Raw genomic sequence first — 15,234 nt, forward strand, 5'->3', positions numbered from 1 at the left:
TTTTCTCTCTCTTCTTTCACTCCATCTCTCTCTCTCTTTCTTTCATGCCATCCCTCTTTCTCTCTCTCTTTCTTTCATGCCATCCCTCTTTCGTTCTCTCCATTTCTCTCTCCATCTCTCTCTTTCTTTACTCCATCTCTCTCTCTCTCTCTCTCTTTGTCTCTTTCTTTGACTCCATCCATCCATCCTTCTTTCTCTCCATCTCTCCATCTTTCACTCCATCTCTCTCTCTCTCTCTCTCTCTCTCTCTCTCTCTCTCTCTCTCTCTCTCTCTCTCTCTCTCTCTCTCTCTCTCTCATCTCTCTCTCTCTCTCTCTCTCTCTCTCTCTCTCTCTCTCTCTCTCTCTCTCTCTCTCACTGCACAGTTTGGTTATCCGAGCTCCGGCAATGCGAAAGACAGGAATAAAAAAAAAAAACACGAGATGCCAAGACGACAAGGAGATGAAATCACAATGGCAACAGTGGCAGTGCGAGCTTGTTCCGCGTTTTTTTCCTTTTGTCTTTTCCGCGACACTTCATCCCTCGAAGACGGCACTGTCTTTTCCGTGTTTGATGTTTGATGTTCGGGAGGCCTACTTCAGAATCTAAACAGTAAAACTCCCTACACGACATGTTATACACACACAATCACACACACACACACACATAAAAGACACACACACACAGGCCTTGTAGTGCAGGGGCAAGAACGAGGGGTCTGAGGGCTGCATTGTTGTTGATTAGCCTGTATCTACCCCTCTGTGAGTCAACGGAGAACGTACTCTCTGGCTATGGTTACCAAGGCCCCCAGAAGGATGTAGAGATATAGTAAGGACCAGGGTAAAGGGGCCCTATTGGTGGCTTGCTGGACCCCGCTGGGGGGGCGTACAGTGGTCCGAGGGGTGCACTTGTGCTTCCTCCGCGTGACGCTGCCGTCCGGGGACGTGTGGTCGTACTTGCCCCCTTCCGTGAACTCCGGAGAGGGGCCGTCCTTGTCTGCCATCTCCTTATCCACCTCGTTATCCCCCTTGCCCTTACCCGCTCTATTGCGGACCTTTGTGCAGTTCCGCGCGCGGCCGGGCCGGGACGGTTGCACCGAGTGGGGCTGCCCCTCGGACCCCACCGCCACTGCCCCCCCGTTCATAGATGGGTTCGCGGTCCCGGAGAGGTTGTTGGTCTTGCTCTGAGCCCGGGACTCGGAGTTGGGGACGGTCGGGGAGCAGTTGGGGAAGTCTTCCTTGCCCAGCTGCTTGAGGTCCTTGCCGACCATGTCGTCCGGCGCCTGGCAACCCACGGTGGAGGTGGAGCCTCGGAAGCGCTTGAGCCACTCCCACAGCGTCAGGGCCTTGCAGTCGCAGCTCCAGGGGTTGTCGTTGAGGCGCAGGTACTCCAGGTGTGGGCAGCGTCTCCAGGCATTGTCCGGACAGCTCCTTCAGGGAGTTGTTGAACAGGTAGAGGGTGGTGAGGCGTTTGAGGTCGTGGAAGGCCAAGCGGTCCACCCACTGGAGCTGGTTGTGGTGCAGGAGCAGGCGGTCCAGGGCCCTCAGGCCCCTGAAGGTGTTCTGGTGGAGGCTCCACAGACGGTTCCCGTGCAGGAACAGGTGACTCAGGTTGTGGAGGTCCGTGAAGGTGTCGTCCTGCAGGAACTTCAGGTGATTGTCCTGAGGAGACACGGGGATTATATAATTATTACTTATTAATCGTATCTCTATTATTTATTACTATTATTATTAATATTAATATTATTATTAATATTAATATTAATAATAATAATAATAATAATAATAATAATAATAATAATAATAATAATAATAATAATAATAATAATAATAATAATAATAATAATAATAATAATAATAATAATAATAATAATAATAATAATAATAATAATAATAATAATAATAATAATAATAATAATAATAATAATAATAATAATAATAATAATAATAATAATAATATTAATAATAATAAATATATACATAAATATATACATAAATACATAAATAAATACATACATAATGTAAATAATATAAATAATAATCTTAATCTAAGATGAGTTTTAAAGAAAATAGAAAATAGTTGCTGAAGACATGCGAGAACTGACATGTGAACTATGTAGTACTGAATTGTGGAGTTACTGAATGTTTTTGACCATTTCTGTGTTCATTTTTGGAATCATGGCACAATGACACACTGGAGCCATCCTTAGCATAACCCCTCCTCTAACACTATATAACAACTAGAGGGCATTAGCCTGGTTCTCCCAGAGTTGACAGGAGCTCAAAAGTGTAGCATAGCTAAGCCAATGCTGACTTCAAGCTGTTTCATGTATGGGAATGGAAAATGCTAAAACAATTAGCACCATACTCCCGGCGGTGTAATAAAAACACAGATTTGGGTGGTCTAATCTACCTTGCCTAGTTAATTAATCAATTAATCAAGCCTTCTAACCAGGTAGGGTTAATTTGATAGATTTGGTAGTTTATAGCAAAACCTTTAAGCTAATGCTATAACCATTTCATGTATGTGAATGGAAAGCCAGGTGAGCTGTTTTCTTTTTATAGTTATTAACGTTTTCAATCATTCAAATGTGACTGGGTGGTTAATAACACCTAATAACACCAACAAGACAGTCAAATCTCTTGTTGACCGGTGTGGAGAAATGGCTTCTATAGTGTTCTAGGGTTCTGTTTGCATGAGAGTGCCACTCCACTGGTGCCTGGTGTTTCAGGCATCAGGAAAACTCAACCTGCGGGATGTCAAGTGTGCGATCCTGGGGAAGCTAACCTTTGAGGCACTTCATCTGATTGATTGATTGATTGAAAACTTTATTAACAGATTGCAGAATGGGTACAATACAGTACGGCTCAATACACAATTGTTAAGGGGATGCAGACCAGAGAAAGACTTTCGTCTTGTTTACTTTATATCTAAAGTAACTGCTTGAGAAAAAAGGTCTTCCTCTACCATTAGACTACAAGACTTGGTTTGAAGACATACAGTGATGGAGATGTGTGTGTGTTCTGGTTTATATAACGTTATCCCTATTGTCATATGCGACTGAGAAAAAGACAATGCATGTGTGTGTGTGTGTGTGTGTGTGTGTGTGTATCCCGGTGTGTGTGTGCCGCTCCAATTGCATGTCCAGTTCGTTGCATGCCGAATAAAGACCCCCCTAAAGAGGTCCTGCATTATTATATTATATTTAGATGTAAAGCTAATGTTAGCTAACTCACGTTAAGTTACTGTACTGGAGCTTTGTGGATATAACTGACTGCTGCTCGCTGATTCCTGGACAATGCAGTGGTTTGTTGAGACATTTATGGTGATTTTGAGTTTAACAGCTTGGTTCTCAGCACTCTTAATTACACAGCGCTAGTGTTATGCACAAAGACACATGACGGCAGTAGTGACCTTCACCAAAAACCTAACGTACCACCAAGTCCCTTCTAACTCTGACAATGTTACTCTTTTCTTGTTCGCTCTGGTAATTGTATTGTAGTCAACTGAATTGTAATGTTGAAGTGTAATGAACTGACCTAACAAACTTTGCACCTTGTTAACTTTATTTCTGTGTGCATCACTCCCCTATAATTATAAGAATGATATCTTAATACAATCATGCTATCAGATGACGGATTTCCATCCACACAAGTAAGTCTCGCTCTGTAACAAGACCACAATACATTTTCCAATCTAAAACAGCACGCTGTATTTAAAGGAACATGTCAACATTTAGGGAACTCAGCGTACCGTCTTCTCCAGAGAGAGCGACAAGAAGATAGATACCAGTTTCCTCTCTGTGCGTTCAGTAGGAAAGCTATCTGGCTGCATGTTAGCCTAGCTTAGCACAATGAATGGAATCGGACAGTGACGGGTAGCCTTCGGGAGAGGTGTTAGTTGGACAATGCCTAGGCTACCTGTCACTGTCCGCTTCCATTCATTGTGCTAAGCTAGGCTAACGTGCAGCCAGATAGCTTTCTACTGAACGCACAGAGAGGAAACTGGTATCCATCTTCTTGTCTCTCTCTGGAGAAGACGATGAGCTAATTTCCCAAAATGTTGCCGTGTTCCTTTAAAGGAAAACTCCAACATATTGGGAAATTAGCTCATTTGGCATCTACCCTGGAGTTAGACAAGAAGATACATGACCCTTTTTCTTCTCTGTGCATGCAGTAGGAGTAGGAAGACACGCACCATTAGCCTAGCTTAGCGTCAGTGACTGGAAGTAGGTTCCTCCATTAGCCTAGTTCCCAACGTCTTCCTACCCCTACTGCATGCACAGAGAAGAAAAAGGTATCTATCTTCTTGTCTAACTCCAGGGTTCCCAAAATGTTGGAGTGTTAAGATACATACCCTTTTCTTCTCTGTGCATGCAGTAGGAGTAGGAAGACGCGCACCGTTAGCCTAGCTTAGCGTCAGTGACTGGAAGTAGGTTCCTCCATTAGCCTAGTTCCAAACGTCTTCTTACTCCTACTGCATGCACAGAGAAGAAAAAGGTATCTATCTTCTTGTCTAACTCCAGGGTAGATGGCAAATAAGCTAATTTCCCAAAATGTCGCTGTGTTCCTTTAACAGAAGCCGGTCGTGAACACGGTCAGAGAAGCGCCCCGGCCCGTTCACAAGCCACCGCACCTGCAGGTAGAGATACTGCAGGTTCCTCAGGCCCTGGAAGACGTTCCCGGGCAGCGAGCTGAGCCCGCAGCGGTACAGGTGCAGCGCGTGGAGCCGCGCCAGCCCGTGGAAGGTGTCGGCGGCCAGCGAGCGCAGGTGCCGGTTGTCCCCCAGGTCCAGCTCCTCCAGCAGGCTGAAGCCGTGGAAGGTGGAGGGCTCGATGTAGGTGATGTTGTTGGAGTAGATCCACAGGGTGACGGTGGTGGAGGAGCTGAAGTGGCCCCGGAGCAGCCGGTGGATCTTGTTGTTCTGCAGGAAGATGCGCTCGCTGTCGGGCGGGATGCCCTCGGGCACGGACAGGAAGTTGTGGGCCTGGCAGGAGACGGTGCTGGGCGCGGTGTAGCAGATACAGTGGCGTGGGCAGGACCAGGACAACTCCAGCCCGCAGAGGACCAGCAGGAACTCCAGCCCACAGCCTGCAGCGGGACACACACGTGCACACACACACGTGTACACACGTGCACACACACACGCCCACACACACACATGCGCATGCACGCGCGCACGCACACACAAGCACACACACACACACAGGCAGGCACACATACACACACAAGCACACACACACACATACATGCGGGCAGGCACACATAGATACAAACACACACACACACAGGCAGGCACACACACACATGCAGGCAGGCGCACACACACACACACACACAAGCACACACACACGCAGGCAGAATACAAACACAAGCACACACACACACACACACACACACACACACACACACACACACAAACACACATAGGCACACATACAAACAAACAAACACACACACACACACACACACACACACACACACACACACACACATACAGGCAGGCACACGCAGAGATCACAGACACACGGAGAGATCACACAGACACACACAGGGAGAGAGAAGGAAGAGGGAAATGAATTAGCGGAGGGACATTTGGAGTGTGGATTTGATTTTGAATTGAAAATGCACCCGTCTGTCACACTTTGATGTTCAATTTGGAACTTGAAAGGAGGACGAGTGGCCCTGAAAATATGTTTTGGTGAGGAAGTCGAGAGGAATTGGTTTAGGGCAGAGGAACACTCCTCCGTGTGAGGGTTAGATACGGACTGGTAGCAGAGGCAGAGAATGACAGAGCATGTGAGAGAGATTAGGAGAGAGTACCGAGAGAGTACAGATTAGATCAGGGATTAAGAGTACAGCAGTACAGTACAGGCGTAAAAAAGTGAGAGCATTGAGCAACATGATACAGAACAGCAGATATGTTTATATTGCATACGAAGTGGCTGTTACTGGGCAGACTTTCCTTTTCCTTTTAAGTCAGTGACGCGTTTAGAATTGATCAGACGGACTCCTATTTCGAGAATTATGAAAAATGTTAACCACTCGTAAAAATGTTTAACAATTATACATACCGTATTGGTATGCTAGTATGATAGAGAACAGATAGAGCCATGTTGTAGAGGGGATAGGAAGAATAGAGAAGTCAGGGCTTCCAGGCAAGTTATGGTGTTTGCAGTTTGGTGTATTCCCTAAGTTGATGTGGTCATTGTCATTATATGAAGTGCCAATATCAAAGGTAGAACGGCTTGAGAGATTGGTTCATTTGTACATTTGTTTGTTTGTTTGTTTGTTTCTCTGTGTATTCGTAGTGTGGCATTGTATGGGGAAAGTATTCTCCAGCTACCAGTAACTAGTCTAACAGAGGAGTCTAAGTGTGTGACGGGGAGAACAGAGCTGTTGCAATCAGGGAGCAAAGATACAGCAGTTAGTCATTTGGTTCCAAATCCAACTAGAGGGGGGAAATGGAATCCAAGGCAGGCGGTAGAGAGGAAGCAGAGGCAGTTCTTAGGCATACAGACATGTAGGTCAGGTGCAACAAGGCCGGGGGGGGGGGGGCCTAGGGCTCAGCACAGGGAAGCCAGTATGGAGCGACGCAGGTCCCACAGAAAGGAGGAAGCTGGTAGTGGAGCAGGTACGACGACAAGAGGAAGTCGTACCTGCACTACACCCTCCAGCATTTGGAGATCAAAAACAGCTACGCACCAGGCCATGTGAGCGGATCGGCGCGGGCGTGAAATCCGCTCTTCGCTCTAGACGGCTTGTTCCGCTCCGCTAATCGCTCATGTTGACCCCGCCCCCAAGTCGCTCACCGCTCACCTTGAATCGAGCGCTCCCCGCTCCACATCGCTCGGCAGATTTTGGAGCATGGTGTAAATTAGCTCAAACTACAACAGTCTACACCCCCTGGGCCCCTTAACAATTGTTTGTATTGAGCCGTATTGTAATTGTACCCATTCTGCAATGTTAAATAACGTTGTTTATCCATTCACTAGCTCTACTAAGCGATGATAGCTAGCCTAGCCACAATGCTATGGTCGCGGCCATTCACATTAGCATGTAAGCTAACGACAACAACAATGGCGGCATATACTTTTGTCTAACAGGATGTGAGTGACGGTTCACCCTTCTCATTGGTTGAAAATGGCCTTCATGTTTGTACATCGCCATCTGTTGCTTTGGCATTGTACTACATGTATATTACATCAGTGTTAAACCACTGTGAGCGGCCCGGAGCGGATTGGAGCGGAGGAGAACTCTCGCTCCGGACGTCACGCCGACCCATTTTAAAACCCACTCCGCCGCTCACGTCAAAACCACCCGCTCCACGCCGCTCACATGCACTGCTACGCACGGATACTTTTCATTGACTTTAGCAGTGCCTTCGACACCATCAACCCCCTCACACTGTTCCAAACCCTGGCCAACATGAACATTGCCCCCTCCCTCTGTTTCTGGCTGCTGGACACACTGAAGGGCCGCAAACAAGTAGTCCGCTACAACAACCACACCTCTCTCCCTCTGACCACCAACATCGGGGTACCACAGGGGTGTGTTCTTTCCCCGTGGCTTTTTCCCCTCTATACCAACAACCTCCGATCAGCATCCCCCTCAGTCAAGACGCGGAAATACGCGGACGACACCACCATCTTAGGGCTGATCTCCAACAACAAGGAGGATGACTACCGGTTGGAGGTGGAGCGGACACTAACGTGGTGCAGAGAACACAACCTCATACTAAATGAAAGCAAGACTGTTGAACTTATCATTGACTTTAGGAAAACCACACCCACTAAAACACCCATGCTCATCAACAATCAACCCATTTCAGCCACAGACACATTCAAATTCCTAGGTACATACATCAGCAATAAACTAAACTGGAACCATCACACCACTCATCTACTCAAAACAGCCAATCAAAGACTATTTCATCTCAGACAACTCAGGAAATACAAGGTCAGGAAGAATTTAATGGTCCAATTCTACACAGCCATAATACAAAACATTCTATCATTATCCATTACTGTATGGTACGGCAACACACCCAAACACACACTACACAGACTAGATAGGATCATAAAAAGGGCATCCAAAATCATCAATTGCAAACTCCCCATCAACTGTGGACTCCATACACAAACATCACACCATCACACCTGCAAACAAAATCATTAGTGACCCCCTGCACCCAGCTCATCACCTCTTCCAACACCTCCCCTCTGGTAGGAGGTTTAGGTCACTGGGTAGTGGGTAGTCATACTGTGAGGTTCAATAATAGTTTCTTCCCCAAGGCCATACAACTGCTCAACTCCAACTCCCCCTAAAATTACCCCTGCTGTTATGTTTATCTGTTTTTTGTTACATTGAACTTGATGTCTATATTTTTTTGTACTGTACTGTTCCGTCATAATGTTCTAGGTGGTGTTTTCTGTACTGTACTGTTCCATGTGTCCTTTATGTTTTCTGTGGGTATTGTCGCAGCTACCACCTGCACCGTGCTTGAATTCCACCGGCCTGGCCACGTGGCAATAAAAGGAACTTGAACTTGAACTTGAAGTAGTGATGTGTACAAAGACTGTGGCCCAGGCTAAGCAGGGACAGTGGATGAACTGGGAAAGTGTAGAGAAAAGGAAGATTAGTTGGAAGAACCTGGGAGTATGACGGTGTGGAATAATGATCCCCTCCCCCTCAAACAATCTCCCAGTCATGTTCCAACCCTCTCCCATTACCCCCACACCTCTCCAATCTGTCTACCCCTCCCCCATTTTTCCACCTTTTGGTCCTCCCCCCTCCTCCTCCTTGACTCCTCCAATCCAATCGTCCCTCTCACCTGAGCACAGCCCATCTTCTCTGACTATATAGATCAGCATTTCCCTTGTCTCAAGGAGCCCGTTATGAGACCCCCCCCTGGCCAGGGGTTCTGCGGGCCTCTCAAGACAATTCTCCTGGGTTGTAAGCTAAATAAACGTTAACTATGTCTACTTTTGTCTGAGTACATCCTTAATCATGGTAAATTCCTCCACAGAGGAAAATCATATACAATTCCTAATGACGAGAATGAATGAATGAATGAAAACTTTATTTAACAGATTGCAGAATGGGTACAATACAGTACGGCTCAATACACAATTCTTTTTTATTTTTTGTATCTACTTTTTCTCCCATTTTCTATTTTTCTCCCATCCAGATTTCGTATTGTCCAATTCTACCCTCCCCTGTCTCGAACGCTGTTAGGCCATGCCTCCCACAAGCCGGCTGCAATGTGGACGAAGCCTTGCATCACGTGTCCCCTCCGGTACACGAGGAAGCAGCCGTCGCATCTTTTCACCTGTACAGCGCGATCTCTCAGCGGCGAGGGTCTGCGTGGGAGGGACACGCCGCCCTCGTTGCTTCCTGATTCTACTGGGCAGGCGCACCAACTGACCTGTAGGAGTCGCTGTCCACAACGTCCGATCCCCACCCACCAGCTTCCCACCCCCTAATACTGCCAATTGTATTAGTATGAACGACCAGCCAAGCTGGTAGCAATGCCGAGAGCTAGGCTCGAACCCAGCATCTCCTGCGTTAGTGGTGAGCGCCTTGCCCACTGCGCCACTTAGCCGCCAATACACACAATTGTTAAGGGGATGCAGAGACCAGAGAAAGACGTTTGTCTTGTTTACATCAGGGACCCCCATTTTCAATTCATAGTGACATTTATGACATACACAACATACATGACATCATGACATTTATGGCATAGGGACATACATGGCATACAGGTATATAGTACTGTTACATTTGTGACATATACGATATGTAAATATACAGTACTGTTACCCATAGATCCTAACAGAGATTATATACATATGATGGGGAAGATACTGTACATTAGGAGGGGGTGGGCGGGTGGGAGAAAAAATATACCTACGGCGGGGAGAAAATATATACATACGGTGGGGAAGAGACTGTGATGTGATGTGCTTGTGATGTGCATATTATGTCAGGCTGTACGACTAGTCTTTCTCAAGGTCGGTATACATGGATACATTATAACCAGGTTTTGAAAAGCTTAGCGGCAGGAATTTAAAGTAGAAGAATACAGGTTCATTCAGGATGTAATCGGATGAAGGGTGCAGCCATTCAGTTTGTCCGTGAGGGAGAGAAATGTAGAGGAGGTAGGTCTTTAGGCAGGCATGAGTCATAACGGAGCTACTGATTGGGAGATGCAGATAGGTTTGGGAGAAAAACGTGTTGTTCCACCAGAGATAGTTAGCACTAACTTGAGGCCTGACCTAGTATTATGGTCTGCTAGTCGGCAGTTTTTCTATAGAATTGGCCGTGCCTTGGGAGGATTCGGTGGAGGAGGCTTATGAAAGGAAAACGCTTAGATATGCAGACTTGGCAGCAGAAACTGAACAACAAGGATGCAAAGCTATAGGGTTTGACCGGTGGAAGTAGGATGCAGATGATTTATAGCATGATCGACATTATCATTATTGGGAGAGTTGGGGAGTTTGCAAAAAGTGGTAAATGAGATGTCGGAAGAAGCATTGAAAGGCAGTCAGTGGATTTGGTTGAGGAGAAATAATGTCATCTGGGGGCCAAAGTAAATTAGTTATTTTTTCGAGTAAACGAAAAAGAGTATCCCTTTTCTTCTCTGTTGTTGCTGTTTCATGTGTGATATTGGTATCAGGTATTGTTTTACATAGGATAGCATAGGGAGTAGTGATGCCCCGATCGATCGGCCAGCGATCTGTATCGGCCGATATTCAGTATAAATACGAGATTGGGGAATTCCGATAATGCTTTCTAGTCGGCGATTGCGAAAACCGATCAATGCTGTGTGCAAAAAACATGATCCAATTCTCAGCAGAGTTGGAATGAGAGCATGAGAGAGCGAGTCTGTGTGAGAGAGAGAGCGTGTGTGTGTGTGTGTGTGCGTGTGTGTGTGTGTGTGTGTGTGTGTGTGTGTGTGTGTGTGTGTGTGCGAGCGAGCGAGCATGAGAGGGAGTAAGTGTAGTCGAGACCATAGATATATATCTATGGTCGAGACGACGGACTATTCTCGCACATTGCGCCTCGCTAACCCATACGCTACACTGCCCCAGGTCCCTGAGAGACAACAAGCATTCCGTGAAGACCCGCCCTACTCTGCCTCTGATTCGCAGACTGTGGGTGGGGGAATGTGATTGGACCAAAGCAGAGTAGACAGACACTGGAACTAACTGTTGAGCCTTCCCGAGGTGTCGTGGGCCTAACTTGACGAAACAACAGTGAACACCAATGCCCACTTGATAATTGATTGATTGATTGATTGAAAAGTTTATTAACAGATTGCAGAATGGGTACAGTACAGTACAGCTCAATACATACAATTGTTAAGTGGATGCAGACCAGAGAAAGATCTTCGTCTTGTTTACATCAGGGTCCCCCATTTTCAATTCATCATAACCCTGGTGATGTGCTGGCTCTTACTGGATATCTATCTACACATTGAGTTGTGGCGGCCATTGGGGGCCATGTGGTAGGGTATGTGGTAAATATTGACGTTGAATTTCATAATTAATATGTGTGAATAAATTAGAGAACCATAAATGTAAAGCCAGATGTACCTTTCAATAGCAGAGTGGACTCAGTGGCTAAACAGTCTCAACTGTCAGTTGAGACAGCTGCATCAGATAACAGCTGCAACAGTTATTTCAACCCCCACTCAAGCAATGACTAAATTAGAGAACAAACGACACCTTCTCGAACTGACTGTATGTAAATGCTGATCAGAGACAGCTGGGTTGACCACAGGGCAGACCAGTTTAGACTTGTTGAAGCATGGACACTAACTCACAAACAAAGTAATCGATTAATCAACTGTTTAGTATCAAAAGGTCTCATATGATGTCTGGTATCAGTCTTGGAAAGCACTGACTGTACTTGGATGATATTAGACATCTATAGCCATACCAAAGGGTTAAAGCGATCATGTCACACCCCCCCTCGTGAGACAAGCCAGGTCCCTTCATCTCAGCAAAAGATCACACGGACGTGGGCCACCGATGGGCCCCTTCTGTCTCTGTCTCATCAACGTCGCCACAACCCCAAGGGGGGGGCTGCCAGCGCCCACAAGGACACCCCCCACAAGAGATCAACCCCCACAAGAAGACGCTGGATTGGACCAGCCATATCTATTATTGGCTAGAAATTATAGTATATAGGAGGGCCCTAAATGATAATTCGGGAGCTCTCAGGCCGGAACCAAAGGGGGTCTGGGGGCTCCCCCACCGCTTCGAAACCACCCAGAAACAACTGTGAGCTGATTGCATTTTACGTGAGTAAAATCATGGGAAACACCAATGATTGTTTATAGATTAGAGTAATGTACAGATCCCTGATCTGTAGACCAGATTTACTCATGTATAATGTGTACAGTAAACCATGTATGTTCAAATTATGTTAACCAAGTGACTGTTTGATATGCAGTATTTAGGTTTGAGATGCAAACCTGATTGTGATATTTCTGTACAACAGACAGCTGTTAATATTCTCTGATCATCTTTTGTATGTAGAAGTCAACCTTTCATTCACCCTTGGCCCTGAATCAAATAAATCAGCTGAGTTGAAATACAATTCTGGTTTGTCTGGCGTACACGTTTTATTCTTCATCTGCATTAAGCCAGATGAGGAGACCAACCATTCTATCAAGTATGAATCTTTCCTCCTCCTTCCAGATAATCAATCTCATTGTATTGTACTACAATAACCTCAAATTATTGTAGGAAGTCTGTGGGAATTTACTACAGGTATGTAGTAGCATCACCATTGTCAATACCTGGAGCTCACATTTGAACAATTTCCTCCTGCACCCACACCCCTTACTCTACCTTTTATTTTACAACTTGCAGAGATGCTTGGTGTTTTATTAGAAATATATAGATCTTGTGTTTCATTATAAATAACATGCCATGAAATGTTATATCCGGTGAGACTAGAATAACACATGATGATGACAAGATCTGTCTTGACAACCTGACTCAAGTGACAGACAGAGAAACACTCAAGAAAACTAAGTTACACTTATCAGTAATAAACAGAGAACAACTTACTAGAATGAAGTTACATTTATCGACTGAGGAAAGGTCAGAGAGTTAGTATCATATCACTCATAGCAACATCCCGCACCCCCTCCCAGCTCGAAAATCTAGCACCCTCTGTTTTTGACCTCATTTTATACAGAAGTTGTCTAAAATTAGCCTGTTCTTAGTCTTTTTAAAGTCCCCACCAGTATAAGGTAACCAAAATGTCCTGTGACCTGAGTGTATTCTCTGTGTACCTATTATTGTTCACGTACATTGCTGAGCTTGATACAATGGATTATGTATGCTATTGAATAACACATATTGGTCGACCATCTTAGAAGTTGAACATTTAGACCTCAGCGCTGAGACACGAGTAATATAATTAACATCGTTCCTCACTTTCTTCTACTATAGCTCCTTAATCATTATAATTATATTTGTATATCATCATGAGTCTCGGCTAAATCTACTGGGCACCTGGTTTTGTAATAACTCTGTCTCTCCATGACATAACTGTATTGAATGGTGTGGATTACATTATTGTCATGTAAATCTGCTCCTAATACTCTTACTTTCAAATCACATGAGAGAATATCTTTGTACCTCCAGAATTACATGGAGTGAGAGGGAAAAAACCCTAGGGATAATGATAAATGGTAAATGGTGCATTTATATAGCACTTTTATCCAAAGCGCTTTACCATTGTTTGTTCTTCACATTCACACATTCACATACAGACGGCGGAGGCAGCCATGCAAGGTGCCAACCTGCTCATCGGGAGCAGTTAGGGGTTAAGTGTCTTGCTCAAGGACTCTTCGACAGACTGCCGAGAGGAGCTGGAATTGAACCGGGAACCTTCCGATTACCAGGCGACCGTTCTTCTACCTCCTGAGCCACCTTATATACCACTGTATCACTTTAAACACACAAGAAAAGGTCACTTTAAAGGAAGGGAAAAAGGACACTTTAAGAAAATAACTTGTTGTGATTGTTGCATAGTATAGTTAGTAACAGCAAGTATAGCATAGGGACATAGAAGTAAAACTGCCTTTAAGTGATTTATTAACATGTCTATTTATCATGTCTATTCTAGTTATCTATTATTATTACTACTATTATTGCACAATCGTAGCGCACATGGCCAACCACATTTCACGGTATGCCCTGGTATGTATTTGATGAATAAACTCTTGAATCTTGAATATATATATATATATATATATATATATATATATATATATATATATATATATATATATATATATATATATATATATATATATATATATATATATATATATATATTCACTACCATTCAAAAGTTTGGGGTCACTTAGAAATGTCCTTATTTTTTTAAAGAAAAGCCCTGTTTTTTTCAATGAAGATAACATTAATGAATCTGAAATACACTCTATACATTGTTAATGTGGTAAATGACTATTCTAGCTGCAAACGTCTGGTTTTTAATGGAATATCTACATACTGTAGGTGTATAGAAGCCCATTTCCAGCAACCATCACTCCAGTGTTCTAATGGTACATTGTGTTTGCTAATCGTGTTAGAAAGCGAATGGATGATTAGAAAAACCTTGAAAACCCTTGTGCAATTACGTTAGCACAGCTGAAAACGGGTTTGCTGGTTAGAGAAGCTATTAAAACTGGCCTTCCTTTGAGCTAGTTGAGTATCTGGAGCATCCCATTTGTGGGTTCGATTTTACTCTCAAAATGGCCAGAAAAAGGAAACTTCATATGAAACTCGACAGTCTATTCTTAGAAATTAAGGCTATTTCATGTGAGAAATTGCCAAGAAACGAACATTTTCCTACAACAGTGTGTACTACTCCCTAAAGAGAACAGCACAAACAGGCTCTAACCAGAGTAGAAAGAGCAGTGGCAGGCCCCAGTGCTCAACTGAGCAAGAAGACAAGTACATTAGAGTTTCTAGTTTGAGAAATAGAAGCCTCACAGGTCCTGAACTGGCAGCTTCATTAAATGGTACCCGCCAAAACACCAGTATCAACGTCTACAGTGAAGAGGCTACTCTGGGATGCTGGCCTTCTAGGCAGAGTGGCAAAGAAAAAGCCATATCGGAGACTGGCCAATAAAAGGAAAAGATTAATATGGGCAAAAGAACACCAGACATTGGACAGAGGAAGATTGGAAAAAAGTGTTATGGACAGATGAATCGAAGTTTGAGGTGTT

General features: G+C 44.6%; 1 protein-coding gene across 1 annotated transcript in view; it reads right to left on the reverse strand.

Moving 5' to 3' along the window:
• Window positions 1-745: 745 nt before the first annotated feature.
• rtn4rl1b (reticulon 4 receptor-like 1b) overlaps window positions 746-15,234 on the reverse strand; it is a gene marked incomplete at both ends in the record, with an annotated part of 17,321 nt that continues 2,832 nt past the window's right edge. The window contains 3 exon segments of the mRNA XM_084310917.1: window positions 746-1,378; window positions 1,380-1,640; window positions 4,615-5,069. Coding sequence (XP_084167043.1) covers window positions 746-1,378; window positions 1,380-1,640; window positions 4,615-5,069 — 1,349 coding nt within the window.

This window comes from Notolepis coatsorum, assembly GCF_963971535.1.
Source record: "Notolepis coatsorum genome assembly, chromosome: 1".
Taxonomy (NCBI): domain Eukaryota; kingdom Metazoa; phylum Chordata; class Actinopteri; order Aulopiformes; family Paralepididae; genus Notolepis; species Notolepis coatsorum.